Source organism: Cucurbita pepo, chromosome 19, assembly GCF_057944985.1.
Source record: "Cucurbita pepo subsp. pepo isolate OVF chromosome 19, ASM5794498v1, whole genome shotgun sequence".
Lineage (NCBI taxonomy): Eukaryota > Viridiplantae > Streptophyta > Magnoliopsida > Cucurbitales > Cucurbitaceae > Cucurbita > Cucurbita pepo.
In genome coordinates this window covers 10852617-10870628 of record NC_141816.1, presented here as the reverse complement: position 1 = coordinate 10870628, position 18012 = coordinate 10852617, and the positions used below count along the sequence as shown (strand labels likewise).

The following is an 18012-nucleotide window of genomic DNA, read 5'->3' as shown; positions in this document are numbered from 1 at the left end:
AAATGGCGCGCTCGAAGTACGCGTCTTTCATTTGCAATAAAATGAAAACGACGGCGTTTTATTTTTATTTTTTTATTTATATATTTTTGTAAAATATAATTTTCTTACTGATGCGTTGACTTGGAATTAAGTAAACGCTAGACCATATTGTATATTTATATTTTCACAATATGAGTAGCTTAGATACTATTAGCCAAAAATATTTTAATAAAATTTTAAAGTTTTTTCTTTTTTAAATACACAACAATTAAATTTCATTTTAAATCAAAATTAATTCTCAAAATTAGGAAAATGAATCAATTTGGTCTATATTAATATCTCTGGCGACTTCGCTATCGTGCACCTTCGAACTATCAGTGGATGCTGCGGCAGTGCCTAATATGAGGTTGTTCCTGCCTTAGACAGCTTCGAGGTTCCCATTACAGAGGTTGAAACCACTGAACCTATTTCCTTTTTTAAAGTATTATTTGGTCCGACGTCGAACCATGATTAAAATGCATAGACTAAAGTGTTACCCACTAAAACTTACCGACTAAATTATTAGTTCCATCAAAATTTTCAAACTAAAAATCTTTTAATTTCACACCTGAGATTTTAATCTCATTTAAATTTTTTAATAAAAATTAAAAGATTAGTGGTTAATAAAAATTAGTTAAACTATATTCAATTTATATATATATATATATATATAAAAGTTGGTAATGGACATTCATTATTTCAAAAAATAACGAGAATAAATATCCGGTCGATATGAGTACTCTTTCTAGAAATATCCTATTTATTTACCCATTACTTGTTCTATTAGATGCGGTTAGATTTATCTATGGCTACGTGGAACTTCAAAGAGCATCTTCACTTGGGCCTACGACAACTCGATTAAAATAACAAATATATAATAAGAATAATAATAATAAATGACATTATTCCCCTAAAATAATGAAGGTTCAAATGGAATAATCCATTCTGTACAAACAAATAGTATGGGTATGAACGTTATCAAATACTGTAAATAGGCAGCGTGTGACGTGGCATTGGTGATCCTTGCTGTCCTCCAAATCGGATTGATTTTCTCACCACCTCTCTCAAAAAAAAAAAAAAAAAAAAAAAAAAGATTAATGAATAATGATAATCAGAAAATCCCAAACGTGAGAAACACGTGTCCGAAAAGCAGTGTCCTTGAGGTCGTGAGAGTGATCGATCACGCCCTAGATTCGCTCCCAAATTGATTTTACGTCAATCTTCTTCTTCTCACTGTTGAATGTTGATTGAGATTTTTATATAACTAATTTTTTAGAGCCAACAAAAAATGGCTTTGAAGCCGAACGAAGCTCTGGTTTCTGATGTTTTTCGCTTTTAGTTTCTTGATGGTGGAATCGCCGTCTTGAAGTTTACGCATTGCTTAAATCGTCCATTCGTGGAGTAGCGTCGAGTTTCGAATCGTTTTCTTAATTTGATTTGACGTCGTCTCGGGATTCTGGTTTTTACGATGGTTCTTCACTGGTGTTGGATTTAAGCTTGTTCTCTATCTCCTTGATGTTCGTGATCTTTACCATTCTTGAATAGGTTGATTCCTCTTATCAATCTCACTGCATTAAGTTATTGTTTGTGTTTTCTGTTTCTGTTTCTTTGGATTCTGAAGCCTGTTCTACATTAGGGCTTTTCCGTTTCAACATTCCTGATTCTTTCTTTTCCCCCATGCGTGTCTACTAACTAGTTACGTTGCAAAGTTATGATGCTTAGTTTTCGAAAATATTCTTTTCAGGTTTTGTGAATGATCTATTCGGTTGTTTCTGGACTTCAGTAATGGAACCAGGAATCTATTGTGGGAATGTTAGGGTTCCATGTGAGATTATTCTTGACGTTTTAGATAGGGAATTTTGGTACTGATTTTTCGTCAATCTTCGTCTTCTTCTTCTTCTTTTTTGTTTGTTTAAAGTTTTGTGGTCGCTGATGACATATGTGTGCCTCTAATTTTTTATTTTGACAAGGATGATGGAATGTTGATCTGTTTATTGGTTTCTTACTCAGCAGAAAGAAAGGATTCGAAGTATCTGCTGCAATATAATATCATACTCTGAAAATGATTCTTTACCAACACTGCCAATATAATTTTATATTATGACTCAAAGCATCTAATCTGTGTGGTTGGTTTTTATATCAATCAATCTCCCTGTGCTTACTGCTTACTAGCTTGTTTATTTGAGTGAGTTGGGGTTGAATTTCTGCAGGAAGGATTGCTATGCCACACAATTATGTCCTTCAAAAGCTTTTTTCGCGAGCTATGGGAAATCAAAGACGGACTCGCAATCAAACCGAAGCGAGGGGGAGAAGGAAGGAACTGGCGAAGTCGAACCAGGTCACATATTGCACCTGATGAAGTGCTTCCTCTGCCTGAAGCAGTTCAGCAAGGCCAGTGGGCAAATTTGCCTCCTGAGTTGCTTTTGGACATAATTCGAAGAGTAGAAGAGAGTGAAACCTCGTGGCCTGCTAGGACTGCTGTCCTGTTTTGTGCTTCAGTGTGCAAGTCATGGAGAAACATTACGAAGGAAGTTGTCAAAACTCCTGAGCAGTGTGGGAGGCTCACGTTTCCCATTTCACTGAAACAGGTAAAAGGGCTTACTTTCATTGATCTCTTTTGATAAGTTTATGCTTCAACTTACACTTGCCATTGTTTCTCTTGCGAAGCCGGGACCTCGAGACTCCCCAATTCAATGCTATGTTAGAAGGCACCGAGCAACTTCGACCTATCGTCTATACTCCGGATTGGTGCCTTGTAGGTGACGTTCCCTTTTTCTACTTGTATTCTTATTCCTAATAAACTTTGAAAAGAACAAGGTTAGGCTCATGAGATGGTCCATGTTTGATATACCACACCTTGTTTGATCATCTTGTTGATATTTGAATATGATTTCCATTTTATAAATGCATCCTTCTGAGTTCTGTGTTCTACACTTTCCAGTTTAATCTCCCAGCTTATGGGAAAAGACAGTTTTAATTTCTAATGCATTAACGAACTATCATGATGTTCTATATGGTTTTCACTTAAATGGTATTATTGCATTGACAGCGGAGAATGAAAGTGATAAACTTTTATTAGCAGCTAAGAGAGTAAGAAGGGCTACAGGTACAGATTTTGTTATATCACTGGTAGCTGATGATTTTTCCTGGACCTGCAGTACCTATGTAGGCAAATTAAGGCAAGCGTTTCGTTCTTGATTGACTATTGTTGTTTATCCGATAACCTCGTATTGATGTCTCGACATTTCATTTGACAAAATATTGCAGGTCCAACTTATTTGGCACAAAGTTCACCATGTATGATACTCAACTGCCAGTTCTCCCTGTAGTGCAACAGAATAATCAATCAAATCGTTCATTTCATGCTAAGCAAGTCTCTCCAAGAATGTCAGCTTGTAACTACACTATAGGGGCAATCTCTTATGAGCTTAATGTTCTACGCACTAGAGGGCCCAGAAGAATGCACTGTGCCATGCACTCAATCCCTGTATCTTGCATTCAACAGGGAGGAAATGCACCGACACCGACGTCATTCACGGCCTGTGTCGATGACCAATGCTCTCCTCTACCAGCTTCTAAAGGAAAGGAGCCAGAGACAGATGCAAGTTCCACATGCATCCAAGGTGCACTGGTTCAAGATTTGGGAGAATCCTTGGTTCTTAAGAACAAGGCTCCTAGATGGCATGAACAGCTTCGATGCTGGTGCTTGAACTTCAGAGGACGTGTGACAGTGGCTTCTGTAAAAAACTTTCAACTCGTGGTCGATGTAGATCCCGCCCTCAACGTGTCGGTTGAAGAACAAGAGAAGATAATATTGCAGTTTGGGAAAATTGGAAAGGACATCTTCACAATGGATTATCGCTACCCGCTCTCCGCCTTCCAAGCCTTCGCAATCTGCTTGAGTAGCTTCGACACCAAACCAGCATGTGAATAACAATCCATCGGATTCTCAGTGATTCAGAATAGAGAGAGTTCGGGTCTCTTATCAAAACTTTGCCTCTTTGACTTGAAAGCCTCATGAACTGGAAGGTAAAGCATTGCACACAGCAATTCACAAGTACAAGTTATGGAGCTGATCTCGATGTATGCGTGACTAACATCTGTTGATCTGAGATTGTCTTATAATTTTACCATCTCCCTGTTACTGGAAACTTCCCACCAAAGAGCTTAAAATCAGCCCAAGCTTAGCCACCCTTTTATCTTTAGTATTACTATTAAAATTCAAATATTGTGGCCACGAACCGAATCGATCGCGTTACTAATGTCTTAATTACTAGTTGAGCTATACTTAGTTGAATCAATATGTTCTAGATAATACTTTAATTTTATTATTATTATTATTATTATTATTATGGATATTAACAATAACTCACCTAATATAATATATTGTAATTTGTCCATATTATAAAAATATGGCACAAAAGCATATTATTGATACCCAAAGTTTATCCCTTAATATTGATTCTCCTCTTTAAACTTTTCAAAATATGCTATCGTCAACCTAACTTAATTAATTAATTAAAAGTAAATAATTAAGGCCTATTACTAGAAGTTACCTTTTTAAAAAAATATTTTAATCATTTTTTAAAAATAAAATTCACAAAATCAAATTTTTACCCATTAATTGTTACATCAAATGATATTGTAAATAATGACAAATTCTTCAATTTTAAATATTATTTTAAGAATGATTTTAATGTTCTCGAGTTAAAATAAAAATAAAACTTAGGCCTATGAAGTTTATAATGTATATTGTATGATTTAATATATATATATATATATATATATATATATATATATATATATATATATATATATATATATTAATATTAATGGGATTATTTATTATTTTATTGGAACTAAATTTTCTTTTGGGCCTTTTTTTTTTCTAATTTTGGTGTTCTATGGGCGACCCATTTCTGGCCCTTTGTCTCTTAAACCCTATGGCTCTGCAACTGCAAGAAGACGGAGGTTTAAGCCTCGGCACCAGACATCAAAGCCCTGTCAACCTAACCATGTTCTTACTTGATCAACAAGACAACTCTTATTTTCTGGTGGCATTAAAGCGGTTTCGTTATCAGTAATTTATGCAAGCGGAATTTTCAGAGATTCTATTTTTGTTGAATTTATGGCTGTCTCTAGATTATCCGCCTGCGTAGCAATGGCTGCGGCTGCTGCGTCATTGCCGACGATCGCCAATCGCACCTACGCCGACTATCCCTTTCGCTTCTCGCCTTTCTCTTCTTCTCATACCCCTCAGGAGGATAAGTCTTCTGATGAGAAATCGGACGCTAAACCCGCCGTTGAGGAGCCGAGTAAGTCTGGATTTGATGCTGAAGCATTGGAAAGAGGCGCTAAAGCTCTCCGAGAAATTAATAGTTCCCCCAATGCTAAAAAGGTGCTGCTTCATTTTTTTTTGCTTAATTCGTTTCGTTTTTGCTTAATAGTTCCCCCAATGGCAGTGTTCGATGAAATTTTGTTTCTGCTGGTGAATGATGTGAAATCCAACTTCCTAGCTTTTTATTGCTTTAAACTGTTGTGTTCTTTCTGGGTTAGGTCTTTGAGCTGATGAAAAACCAGGAACAAGCGCGTCTTGCTGAGGTGGCTGCTGAAAAGGCCCATTACGAAGTCATTCAAGCTCAAGCTGATATAGTAGGTTCTTTTCTATGTTATTACTACATAATAGTTCTAGAATTGTTATTACACGTTTGGTTTGGTTACTCTCATTGTCTGAAACTGTTGGTTTGCAAATAGTAAGCTACTTGAACGAGTTAGCCTCTGGTGTCTAGTCTATATGTTAACATGTTAGATTTACAGGATAGACAACGGAAATTGGCTGAAGAACAGAGAAATCTTATTCAAGAACAAGCTCAGGCAAAGGCACAAATGCTGCGCTATGAAGATGAGTTGGCCAGAAAAAGAATGCAGGTGGGTTGGTTTTAGTTGGTTCTCCAGAATAAGGATGAGTTGGAAAATGCATGTTAAGATTAAAAGATTTTGATTGTGCATGTTAATGCTTTATTATTTATGTCTTCTTATTCTTTGCAGACTGATCACGAAGCTCAAAGGCGACATAATGTTGAGTTAGTTGGAATGCAAGAACAATCATCTATAAGAAAAGAACAAGCAAGACAAGTAACTGAGGAGCAGATACAAGCACAACAACGACAAACTGAGAAAGAGAGAGCTGAAATAGAGCGGGAAACCATACGTGTGAAGGCTATGGCAGAGGCTGAGGGTCGTGCACATGAAGCAAAGCTGACTGAAGACCATAACCGCAGAATGCTTATGGAACGAATAAGTGGAGAGAAAGAAAAATGGCTTGCTGCAATTAACACGGCTTTTAGTCATATTGAAGGTAGATTAAATTTAATTTATAAGCATGTGATGGTTCATGGTATTGGAGTGACAATTTCATAATATGGAATAGATTATTGTGTTCTAATCTCATATTTGGCACTACTCCAATGCACAAGACACCTTATATATTTACTTCTTAATAATATGTGCAGGGGGTGTAAGGATTTTACTAACTGATCGGAATAAGTTGGTTTTGACTGTTGGTGGAGCTACTGCATTAGCTGCGGGAGTATACACTACCAGGTGATTGTTCCGTGAATACCCAGTTATATCCAAAAAAACATATTAGTAAGGTATAATATAACTAATAATACTTATATTTAAACTTTTGGTCATTCACCTTCACAGTTCACAAGCCTCAACTTGATATTGATCTGCTAATGATCTGCTAATGATCTGACTGACAAATGTTCTACATCCTTAATTCGACTAGGGAGATGTGAAAGTGACAAAGCCACCCATTTTGATGAAAGATTGGAACTATGTATACATGTTATCCACATACAAATCTGTGATTAAAGTCTTTGGTTTACCTCACTGATTTTAAGCTTAATATGTTATCTAATCATTCTCCCTTTATCACACCTCGTGTACAGGGAAGGTGCAAGAGTTATGTGGGGTTATGTTAATAGGTTATTGGGTCAGCCATCCCTCATTAGAGAATCCTCTGTTGTAAGGTTTCCAGGTTTCAAGATAATACCCTGGGTAAAGAACAAAGCTGCTGCATTTTCTACAGGAGCTGGGGCGGCATCTCTTGCAGAAAATAAAAATGATCTTGGGAATGTTGTCCTCCATCCTTCACTTAAAAGGAGAATTGAACAACTTTCGAGAACTACTGCAAACACCAAGGCTCATGAGGCACCCTTCCGTAATATGCTATTTTATGGACCTCCCGGGACCGGGAAAACTATGGTCGCGAAAGAGATAGCCCGAAAATCAGTAAGATGTCCACCAATGCCTTACTGTTTACTCTTTTCTTTTTTTGCCATTATAAATGTGTTTTGTTTGAACTTTTTTTGCCTGGATGGAACATGCTTCTCCTCTATTGTTCTAGAGGTATGATATGATATCGTCATTCAGCATAGCACAGCTTTTGTTCAAAAACTCTACCGCCATGACATGATTAGGATAGTTGACTCAGCTTTTGATCCCTAGTTCCTTTTGTTTAAGCAGGGTTTGGATTATGCCATGATGACTGGTGGAGATGTTGCTCCTTTAGGTCCACAAGCCGTTACAAAAATACACCAAATATTTGACTGGGCTAAAAATTCAAGGAAAGGCTTACTGCTTTTCATCGACGAGGCTGATGCTTTTCTCTGCGAGTAAGTCCCCCACCCCACCTGCCCCATAACAGTAAGAAAAAGGCAGAGCATGTAAAAGTAATCTTGTTATTCTGTTCATGAAAGTAGTACATTTTTAGCTGAAATGTCTGTCCTCAATGCAGGCGCAACAGTACACAGATGAGTGAAGCTCAGCGAAGTGCTCTAAACGCATTGCTGTTCCGAACTGGTGATCAATCAAGAGACATAGTTCTTGTACTTGCAACAAACAGACCGGGCGATCTCGACAGTGCCGTGACTGACCGAATGGATGAAGTCATTGAGTTCCCACTCCCTGGTGAGGAAGAACGCTTCAAACTGCTGAAGCTTTATCTAAACACGTACCTAAGCAATCAAAATGAAGCCAAATCCAAGCAAGCATTCTCATTCAAGAAAATCCCCCAACAAATAACCATAACAGACATAACCGACGACATTCTTCGAGATGCAGCTCGAAAAATCAAAGAGTTCTCCGGCCGTGAGATCGCAAAGCTGCTGGCCAGTGTTCAGGCAGCTGTTTATGGGCGGCCAGACTGTGTCTTGGACTCTATGTTGTTTACAGAAATCGTTGATTATAAGGTAACCGAGCATCACCAAAGACTAAAGCTAGCTGCTGAAGGTGGCCATCCTGTTTAGCTGAGGAATTTTTTCATTGTAACATCACTTCAGGGAAGAGCCATCATTTTTACCTCATTTTTTACCCATTATGTAAGCATACGAACACTACAATTCTGTGGTTAAAATATTGATTCATGGGTTAAAAAAAACTCAAAGCTAGGAGTTTGGGCCAATGGGCTTTCAGGCCCAATTCTCATTGAAGCCCAGATTTCAATTATAAATCTTCAATAAAAAATCTTATTTTATCCATTAAAAAAAAAATAAATAATAATAATCATTTGTTCAGAAGCTCCCGAAGTTCTTGCGAATTGCGACTGTGACATCATTTTTACTTTTACTTTTTCCGCAGCTTTTATTTTTACCGGTTCTTGGGAAGAACATTGAACATGGATTTACCTGCATATCCTTTTTACGTCTCATGGGGAAAGTAAAATTTTCATTTTAAATTCGGTGTCCTTCGGGTCGTAAGTTGGCCCGACAAAGGACGAATATGGTCCGGTGCGGTCGGAACAATCTGTCGACGGTCGGCCGATCCGATGACCTGACGGAGACAATTACAATAAACGGCGGAACTATGTGACTTTTTAGACAAGTTTTCGTGGAGAAACCAGCTGTGACGGTGAAGGGCGGTTGCTGCCGTGTGCGACGACACGTGTCACTCAGGTGGCCCAGTCCCCGCCTTCGGTGGTTTCAAATATTTGCCACGTTTTCTCCTCTCTCTGTTTAAAACTGCTTTTCGTTCTCATTTTCTCTCTCTAAACGGAAAATGGAAATGAAAGCGGATGCGGTTAGTGATTCAAAAGTCTCTGCCGCTTCCGAAGTAATTTCGTTTTTTCTTCGTGAGATTATTTGGTACCAGAAGTAACTGCGATTGTGTGCGCCGTCGTCATGAGCGGCAGCGGAGAGGCGAGAGAAGAGTCGGCAGACATTAGAGGATCGATCGGCAACATTGCCGCCGTTGAAGCCGAAACATGCAGAATACGGCCATGCACGATCGTTCTGAGAGAGAAACATGAGAATGTTCTCTAATCGATCTTCTCGCGCAGTTCTTCGAGGAAATAGCTTGCGAATTTCCTTCGGTACTCCTTATATGAAGGTAAACGCTTCGACCGCAAGTTTTAGTGTATTTCGTGGTGCTTGATGCCTTTTTGGCTCCAGAAAAGAGAAGGGCGCTCTTCTCGATTAGTGCATGTGATTCAAAGATCATTGTTAATTGATGCGAGTTCGTTCTACATATCTCGATGTAAATTACATGATTATTCTCATCATAAATTCTTCAATTGCAGTATTGTTTAATGGTTTCGCTCATGCGTTTGAGGATCATTTTATTTCATTTTATTTTACCGAAGGAATAGGCCACAATCATTTACTAATTACGAAACTATATTTTAGTACACTTAAGAATGGATTAAAAATACTTAGAAACTGAGATCCGAGGAACTGGCTCAAGAACAATCATGGAGATTATTCACGAAATTTTTATCAAATCGTAAGAGTCGTTTATAAGGTCTTATAAAACTAGGGTTTAAGACGTAAAAAATTAAGGTGTTGTCTGTTAACTAGGGTTTAAGGCATAAATTGTTTTTGCATAATTGTGCTTGTTTACGTTACTTGAAAGTTGTTATGGAAGTAATGATTAACGATTTGATTGATCTTTCCAGCAGGAAAAGTTTGTGCTCCCAAACTGTTGCAAGAAAATGGAAATTTCTTGTGGTTCTAGTGGTTTTTATTTTATAATTGTTTATTATTCCGTCCGTTGGGGATATTTGTTTTCCTTTTGTCGCTTTCCGAAGGTCTCGAAAGCAGATTGGAGAGCGAGGGCTCAATCTCATTATACGGTGGGCGGTGGATAAAGCTGAGGAGATGCTGCCGCCGCAGCGAGGTCAGTAGAAAAAAGTTGAAATTGCTGCAGCAGCTGCTGTTGCTGGTGTGGAAAAGACATCAAAATTCAAAAGAAGTATGCTCCCGAAAGGTCAGAATGACTTCTAATAAAGCTGAAAAATGCATTAATATGATTGTTGCCTGTCAGAACTCAGCAGTAGTGCCGCTTGGTAAAGTTGAAGCATCCCCATTTTTTGAAGCCTCACCCCATTTCACAAACTTCCCAGCTTGTCTCCAACACTCTGGAGAGTACCAGACGCCCTAGAGACCTTGGGTATGGGCTATTGATTTCAGGTAAGATTTCTTTCTCATTATTATTTGTATTTGTAACGTGTTTTTCTAAGGCATGATTGATCGAGTAAATTGATTTATTATACTGCTGCAGAGACGAACTCGGTAAGAAATGGGCTTAGCCCATTGAAATTTTCCCCAGCTTTCACGTCTGCGTACATTAGATGCCTGTAATAAGAGAAGATCTGAACATTTGCTCTTCCATTTTGTAGCAAACTATATGGAGCGATGTCATAGATGGAAGCATTCAAAAGCTTGTCGTCTGGAGACCGCTTTAAATGATTCATTGACGTAATTAAAAGAGGTAACTATTATTATTTTGTGTTTCCCTTTAGAATTTATTTTGTATTGTTGGATTTGATAAATGCTTCATATCGAATAGTAATGCTTTTCATTTCAATAATACTTTACGTTAAAGACACTCATTGCAGAACACACCGCGTAGCCTTTAATTGCATTGTACATTAAAGAGAGAAGAACATATCTGTTACTCAATTTTCCACCAAGCATATTCCCGCAGTAAAAAATTTAAGAGCTTCTTTCTTATCAATATTTAACTGTCTGGGGTCATCTATTTACTCGAAATCTGAGATTTCTAGACCCTTTTCTCTACCAGACAGAGAGGCAGGGTGTACCATTTCAGATAATCCAATTCCCAAAGCTCCATAGCTGATTTAAAGCCTTCGCTGTTATAAATGTATTTTATATGTTTATAATTTTTATTAATCTGGGTTTATCTAACTAGCAAATTTCTATTTCTGAAGAAACAAAGTTGTAGTCCTGAAAGAACAAATTTATATATTGAACATATTTAATTCCTTAATCATGAGTAGAATGCAACGAAGACTAATTCCTGAAAATTTAAGTTGCAATTCCAGGATTGAAATAGATTCGTCCTTTTTTTTTTTCACCAGTTTCTAGGGGCAAAAAAATATGGAAATGTAAGCGGACTACGCTTTTTCTGATATTATGAACAAACACACTCTCATAGTACTTCTTGGATTATAGGTTTCCAACAAAATCAAAGCCTTCTTTAATGAGGGTTTCACCTCTCATTCGCTGTTCTGTCTCAGGGTTAACGAAGATTATAATTTGTAGATAATGACAAAATAGAAAAAAAGACATTATATCAGTCTACATTCTAGCCACAGAATTGAAATATTGGTATTATAGATGTAAATCTAACAGCCTACCATGCACTTTCCTTTCGCATCTTCCGCGCCGGCCATCTCTTTTTTTTACTTCTGCTGATACAGTTTCAATGGTTTTGTTTTGGGGAGGAGTTACTCAACTTATTTCAGTTGATTTTGGTAACATTGATGCTTAAAACATCCAGGTAAGAGGTAGAAGTAACACGACAAAGTGTAATGAGATATATTCGTTCAAGAACTGAATATTGCCTCTCTCCCTTGTTCGATGCTACTAATATTGGTCTGTGTCACATGCACTTACTCTAAAATCTATCTTCTTAGAACTTAGTCAACAAGGATACATTATTTCACGAAATGGGTTTGAAGTAAAACTTCTAACAAGTTCTTACGTTTGTTTCTTCTTCATGGCTTGTTTGTTGTTGTGCATCCAAACCTTGAAAACTTGCCTCCTTACGCCCACCTCAGCGCAGAACTGCTGCACTTCCAATTCATCGTGTTTCTGAATTCTCCACCCCAGTTTTTCAGCAAACTCTTCCATCTTGTCCTTCTGTCCCTGTGTGAACTTTGTTCTAAATCGTTTTTTCATTAATTGTTGCTGCTGACCGAACAGGTCTCGGGCTCCATTATTGGACTGGTGAAACATGTTTAGATCTTCACTTGAAGACTCGTCCGGAGCTCCATTGCTTCCTCCAAATGCCATCATCGAAGAAATTGGAACTGCCGGCAATTGATGGTGGCGGGAGAGTGGAACTGGTGACCTATCAGTGCGATGGCCATTGTTTCTGATGGTGTTGGAGATGAAAAAGCCACTGGGTACAGCTAGCTGTGTGGGCTCGTGATCTTTCACCTCTTTCCGGTGAAAGTTCCGATGGCATTCACAGGCTGCACACTTCAAGGCCTCGGGCGTTCCAGTTTCTCCACCAGGCATGAACTCGCCACAACCATCGAGAACATGGCCTCCAGTACTCGCTGCGTGGTTCTTCAAACATTCTCGATACCGAACTGAAGGAATAACATTATTACTTGCAGGTGGTGTTCTTGAGATTGATCTGCTGCTTGCGATCGGCTGAGTATCTGCAGAGGGTGAGGCAGTAACGGAGGTCTGGACTGGATCTGGGGTTGCTACAGGATGGTCTGTTGTGTGTTTGTGTAAATACTGATGCAAACTCAGTTTGTGATGGTTTTGATTCAGTTGATGAGAGAAATGGAGCTGGGGTACTGTGTGATCTCTTCTGGTATCAGCTGGTGTTAGATGTGTATGATCAGAATTAGGCAGTTTGGTTGAAGATTCCGTATTTGATTGATAGCACAAAGGGGAAGGAGTTCCTATTTCCTCATCTTCACCTCTCATCTCCATTATATCTGATCTCCAAAAAAAGGTAACAAATCTAAACTAGCTTACTTTTGGGTGCCAATAACTAAGCCACCTTCCACATCATTACCCTTCTATATCCTAGACATTCATTTGGATCTTCCACGAACTAAGCAACGCTAAGCTCCCTCTGATCATGATCTCAATTAGCCAGGTAGCTAATTAATCTCCAGATTCCTTTGCTAATTCCTGGTGCTTTCTTGCGTCCTCCATCACTCCCAATCCGTTCTCGTAAGTGCTACAAACTGTTGGGTAACAGGAAATAAATGGATTACTGGGGACGGAAAGACAAAAGAGGAGAAATTTTCAACATCTATGAATTTGAATTCATACAGAGAGAGAAAGAGAGAGAGGGACCTACCAGCGTCTGCTATCAAAATCTTACCTTTGTTAAATTGGGGAGGGAGGGGAATATGAAGAAATATGCAGTAAGTAAGAGCAGCAGGAAAACGACAATAGTGAATATGGAAGCTGCTGGGGGATGGATGCAATCAGAAGAAAGAGAGTATAAGAAGAAAGAAAGATGGTGTGTAGGAAGAAGGTAAAGAGGCTTTTTTTTTTTTTTTTTTTTTTTTTTTAGGTGTTTCCTACCACCCGCCCAAACCCAAGATCGGAAGCCGCAGGTGTGGGGGTTTGGAGAATAAAGTGATGACTGCAGAAGAGGACTATTCCAGCAAAACAACCGACAAGGTCATGTTAGTCATCTCCCACAGCCTGCAGCTTTGGTCCTGTTTCTAATAATTGCCTTTCTGGGCACTTTCTGAAACCCTAAACCACTCCCCACTTCCCTAATAAATGTATTCAAATATGCAAGACAGCAGGAGATTAGATTAGATTAGTGACAAAGCCCAAGCTGGTTTTCTGACTAGACTCCTAACTCGGCTGCCCCTTGCCTGGAATGGGATTCTCCCGAAGACAAAACAATACCTCTAAACAAGGGATTATTATGAGCAAGAGAGAGAGAGAGAGAGAGAGAGTTTTTATGAGGGGTGGGGTTATAAAGTGAAGGAAGGGAAGGATGGTCCACTTATGTTTGTAGTGTCAGATTCTCTTTCCCCCTTTCCCCATCAAGGCTGTGGCTGTCTTAATGTTTCTGCAACTCCACTCATCCCCTAACACAACACTTTGCTACGTCTCCACTCTTTTCCATTTATATCAATCGCCAACTTTTGGGGCATTTGGTGGATATCTAACACCGCACGCCAATTTGTACAACACTTACTCACCACTCTGGTTTTTCACCCTTTTCTCTCTTTCTTCATTATACCTCTCCTTTATTTGGTCCACCCCACTTTCCATACCTCTCGCTCTAGGCCTGTCTTCTTTGTTTTTTACCACGCCCCCTCAGTCCCTGCTCATTTTGACCAGATCTTAACGCATTCAATTCACTGATTTCTTTGTACCAACGCAGCTGAAGTTTGCTTTTGTTCCTGTTCTACCGTCAACTTTCAACAGTTCTCTGCTCCTCCTTTCTCGGTAACTTTTTTTTTTCTACCAATCCCTACATATGAATGATACAATTCCTTTTGATTTACTGATCTTGTATGAGTAAGTTTTCAGCTAAGTTTAGTTTTGATTATCTAACGAACTCTCCCTTTCATTAAATAAGTTTAAATACATTCAAAGTTTAGGAGAAAAAATGGAGCTTTGTCAGCCTACCTCTATTATTTTGTTTCTTTAGGAGAAAAAAATGGAGGTTCCCTATCTCTATTATTCTGTTTTTTTCTGGGTGGGAAACGCTAGAAGTTTCTTAATCCTTATTAATTAATTTGTATAATGCAGATCAGCTATTGCAAACTAATTCAAAGAATAATTAATTTTCTTGGATTAGCAACCTTATAGGATGTTAACCTTTTAGAAAAAAAAATCTCGCCTATATTTAGTTAAGTAGAAATGATTACTCATGTATTTATTAAGCCTTTGCAAGCTGATTAATTGTTGCCCAACGTCTCTAACTACTAAGGTTAGCAATTTATTGTAATTAATAGCATAAATAATTTATGTTAACATATGAACTTAATTTTCTTTATTAGGTATCACATTTAATGTTAGCTATTTGATTTCCCTCTTTTGTACTAAATTTATGGTAATTCACTTGATGGAATGGACTTTTCTTTTCCCAATGTTGGCACTTCGACAATTATATATATATATATATATATATATATATATATATATAATTTAGAATAGGGTAGGATTAGATAAGTGACAAGATTTTTTAACCGATGGATCATAATTTCGTACCTTTCAGATCTGGAATTATTACAGGACTAATTAATTTGACACCTAATCCTCCTTTAAACCATTGTTGAATTACAAAATGTCGAAATTATTAAGAAATTCCAGTAAGCTTTTAAATGAAACAATGTCACATAAAAACCTCCTTCATAGTTGTCCCATTCCTAATCGAGATGCAGCCACCAGCTCCACTGTCTTTCTATATAGTTCTGAGTGTGAAAGTTCAACCATACCCTTATGATTCTTATAGAGAAAATATTCATGAGAAGGGTATTAAGGACCTTTCACATACGCCCCGTGGGAAACGCCTGCTGATGCATATGAAGGTAACAACGATATTGTTTATTTTATTTGCTAACTGTACATTTAAGTTTTAAGTTTTTATATCCGACATTTATTATAATGTTATGTAATTATTTTGTAGCCAAATAATACCCAGGAAGTTTGACCAATTAGTGAGCTTATAATAATTATAATAGACTCATGCAGTTACATATAATATCATAAAATGGGTTTTTTATTTTTTATTTTTTCAATTGGGAAACATAGATCTGAACGCTAGGTAAGATCTTCAAACACATTAGGTTTCTCGAAACTATATAAGGACACTATTTTATATTTTATATCTGAAAAATAATAGTTAAATTGGTCAAAATGACGGCAGTCAATTTGATGGAACGGCAGCAGTACGCTGCGTTTTGTGGTACGTGGGAAACTTAAATGGCTGCTGATCTTGATCGTGTTTAAGTCAAACAAAGAGTGCCGAAGAAGTGTGTTAATTTAGATCTTAAATCATTTTAATTATTAAATTATTATTTTAATAACGTAATTAATATTTTAGGTTATCCAAATCCACACGCGTCCCATTGCCGCAGGGAACAATTCCCAACCAACTAATATTAATATTAAAAATAATAAAACTGATAACGTGGCGAAAGCCCAGTCCCATTTCCTTTTCCCTCTCCATTTTCCAACGCGCCTCCACGTCACCATTTATTTTCTAATGGAATTTAAATTCGAAAGGTGAGAAGCAAATAATTCGTAGGTTTTTAATGGGCTTTTGGGTCCAAAAATTGAGCCCATCCAAAATTATTTTTTAATAATTGAAAAAAAGTAATAAAATTAAATTTTATATTTTGTCGTTTAGCGACATGGAATCGTTTGGTATAAAAAGAGTGATGGAATGGATGGGTGTGAGAGAGAGAGAGAGAGAGTGGAAGCTCCACAAACGCTTAGAGAGAATGTTTAGTCAACGAAGTAATCCAAACCTCTTGAATTTTTATTTATTTAATTATTATTTTATTATAATTATTATTTGCGTTACGTAAAAAAGTTTTGGTATTTCTTTCTTTTACCGCCAAATTTTGCATTTTCAGTGTCGGTTTCGTACTTTTATGTCGGGCACCCTTTTCTCTCTCACTCTCTCTCTCTTCCCACTTTCTTTCTCTTTCCGACAAAATTCGTTATGCGCGTACCACTACTTACCCGCACGTGTCGAATTATTATTCAATGAAGCCCAACCCACGACTTATTGGGCCGTTCAGGCCCACTCGGAATCTTCCTGGGCCGTTCCTTTTGTACTTTTTTGGGCTGATTTGTGTCTGATTGGGCCTGTTGAGTTTTCTATGGGCCTTGATGGGCCGCTGTCTTTCGTACTTGATTTAAATGGGGATTACTTTCTTTTTCTCTCGGATTTGTCTCTCCTAGCGTCGTTCTTCGCCTGCGTCAAAACCCAATTGGAGCGCCCATCTGGAAGTTCTTTCAGCCGCCGCATACACGACGTTTCTCTGAATGCAGTCGACAATACGAGGGATCCATTTGAACAAGGTACCCATAGGTATATCCACTTTTATTATGTTATTAACTGCACTGCTGCATTTGTGTTCATTTTGATTGTTTGGGCATTGGGGGGAATCCCTTTATTATCTGCTGCTGCTGCTGCTGCTGCTGATGATGATTTTGAATCAATTGCTCTGTATCTGTGTTGTTCTATGAACCCTTGATGCGAGTTAAATCTATGAACACCTACCTCCATTATCTCATTATCACTTACCCTCCTCATGCTTCCATTCACCATTACACCCTAAAATACACCATTTGTTCGACATTTGAGGATTCTATTGCCATAACTAAATTAAAGTTATTGTTAAGGAATTATGGACCTTCATAATGATATTGTTAGGAATTAGACTCTCCACAACAATTTCATGGTATTGTCCACCTTGAACATAAGCTCTTATGACCTTGCTTTGAACTTTTCTAAAAAGCCTCGTACCGCAGATATATTCCTTTGCTTATAAACTCATAATCATTCTCTAAATTAGTCAAAGTGTAATTAGCTCCCAACAATCCTCAACATATATGTCGTTTGCTTATAAACCCATAATCATATCTCTAAATTAGTCAAAGTGGAACTCGCTCCTAACAATCCTCAACATATATGTCATTTCATGATATTCTCTTGATTAGCCAATATTAGACTATTCCTCTCAAGAATCAACATCACTTCTTTCCATCATTCTCAACAGCCCATGGTCTTGCTCTTCTATCTAAAACATTTGAACAGTATTTATTTTGAGGTTTTAAAAAACAAATATTTTTTTGATGGGCTCAATTTCCAATGGACCCATAAAAAGAGATGTTCCAAAATCCAGGATTGGCCCACCTGTCGAGCCCAAAACAGATATGTTGGGCTTCAAACTTAGCTATTCAAAAACATTAATTAATTAAATATAATAAAACATTGGAACACTTAAGGAAGAAG

General features: G+C 37.7%; 3 protein-coding genes across 4 annotated transcripts; 2 read left to right on the top strand and 1 right to left on the bottom strand.

Annotated features, from left to right (window-relative positions):
- The first annotated feature begins 1199 nt into the window (after positions 1–1199).
- LOC111780933 (tubby-like F-box protein 5) lies at positions 1200–4194 on the top strand. 2 transcript variants are annotated; one of them, XM_023661294.2, is made up of 5 exons: positions 1200–1563; positions 2229–2606; positions 2686–2773; positions 3068–3197; positions 3286–4194. In XM_023661294.2, exons 2-5 carry the CDS (start codon positions 2253–2255, stop codon positions 3950–3952), a joined length of 1239 nt encoding a protein of 412 aa, XP_023517062.2. In that variant the 5' UTR covers positions 1200–1563; positions 2229–2252; the 3' UTR covers positions 3953–4194. The 2 variants fall into 2 exon arrangements, with proteins under 2 accessions (XP_023517062.2, XP_086975956.1); XM_087119830.1 differs by lacking the exon at positions 1200–1563 and adding an exon at positions 1588–2144.
- Positions 4195–4947: 753 nt separating this feature from the next.
- LOC111781109 (uncharacterized) lies at positions 4948–8589 on the top strand. The gene is made up of 8 exons (XM_023661547.2): positions 4948–5416; positions 5575–5670; positions 5836–5946; positions 6067–6376; positions 6531–6621; positions 6975–7317; positions 7552–7700; positions 7823–8589. Exons 1-8 carry the CDS (start codon positions 5147–5149, stop codon positions 8331–8333), a joined length of 1881 nt encoding a protein of 626 aa, XP_023517315.2. The 5' UTR covers positions 4948–5146; the 3' UTR covers positions 8334–8589.
- A 3248-nt stretch (positions 8590–11837) lies between these two features.
- On the bottom strand, positions 11838–12995 carry LOC111781541 (zinc-finger homeodomain protein 6). Its single transcript, XM_023662201.2, has one exon. It carries the CDS (start codon positions 12993–12995, stop codon positions 12024–12026), a length of 972 nt encoding a protein of 323 aa, XP_023517969.1. The 3' UTR covers positions 11838–12023.
- Between the last annotated feature and the right edge of the window lie 5017 nt (positions 12996–18012).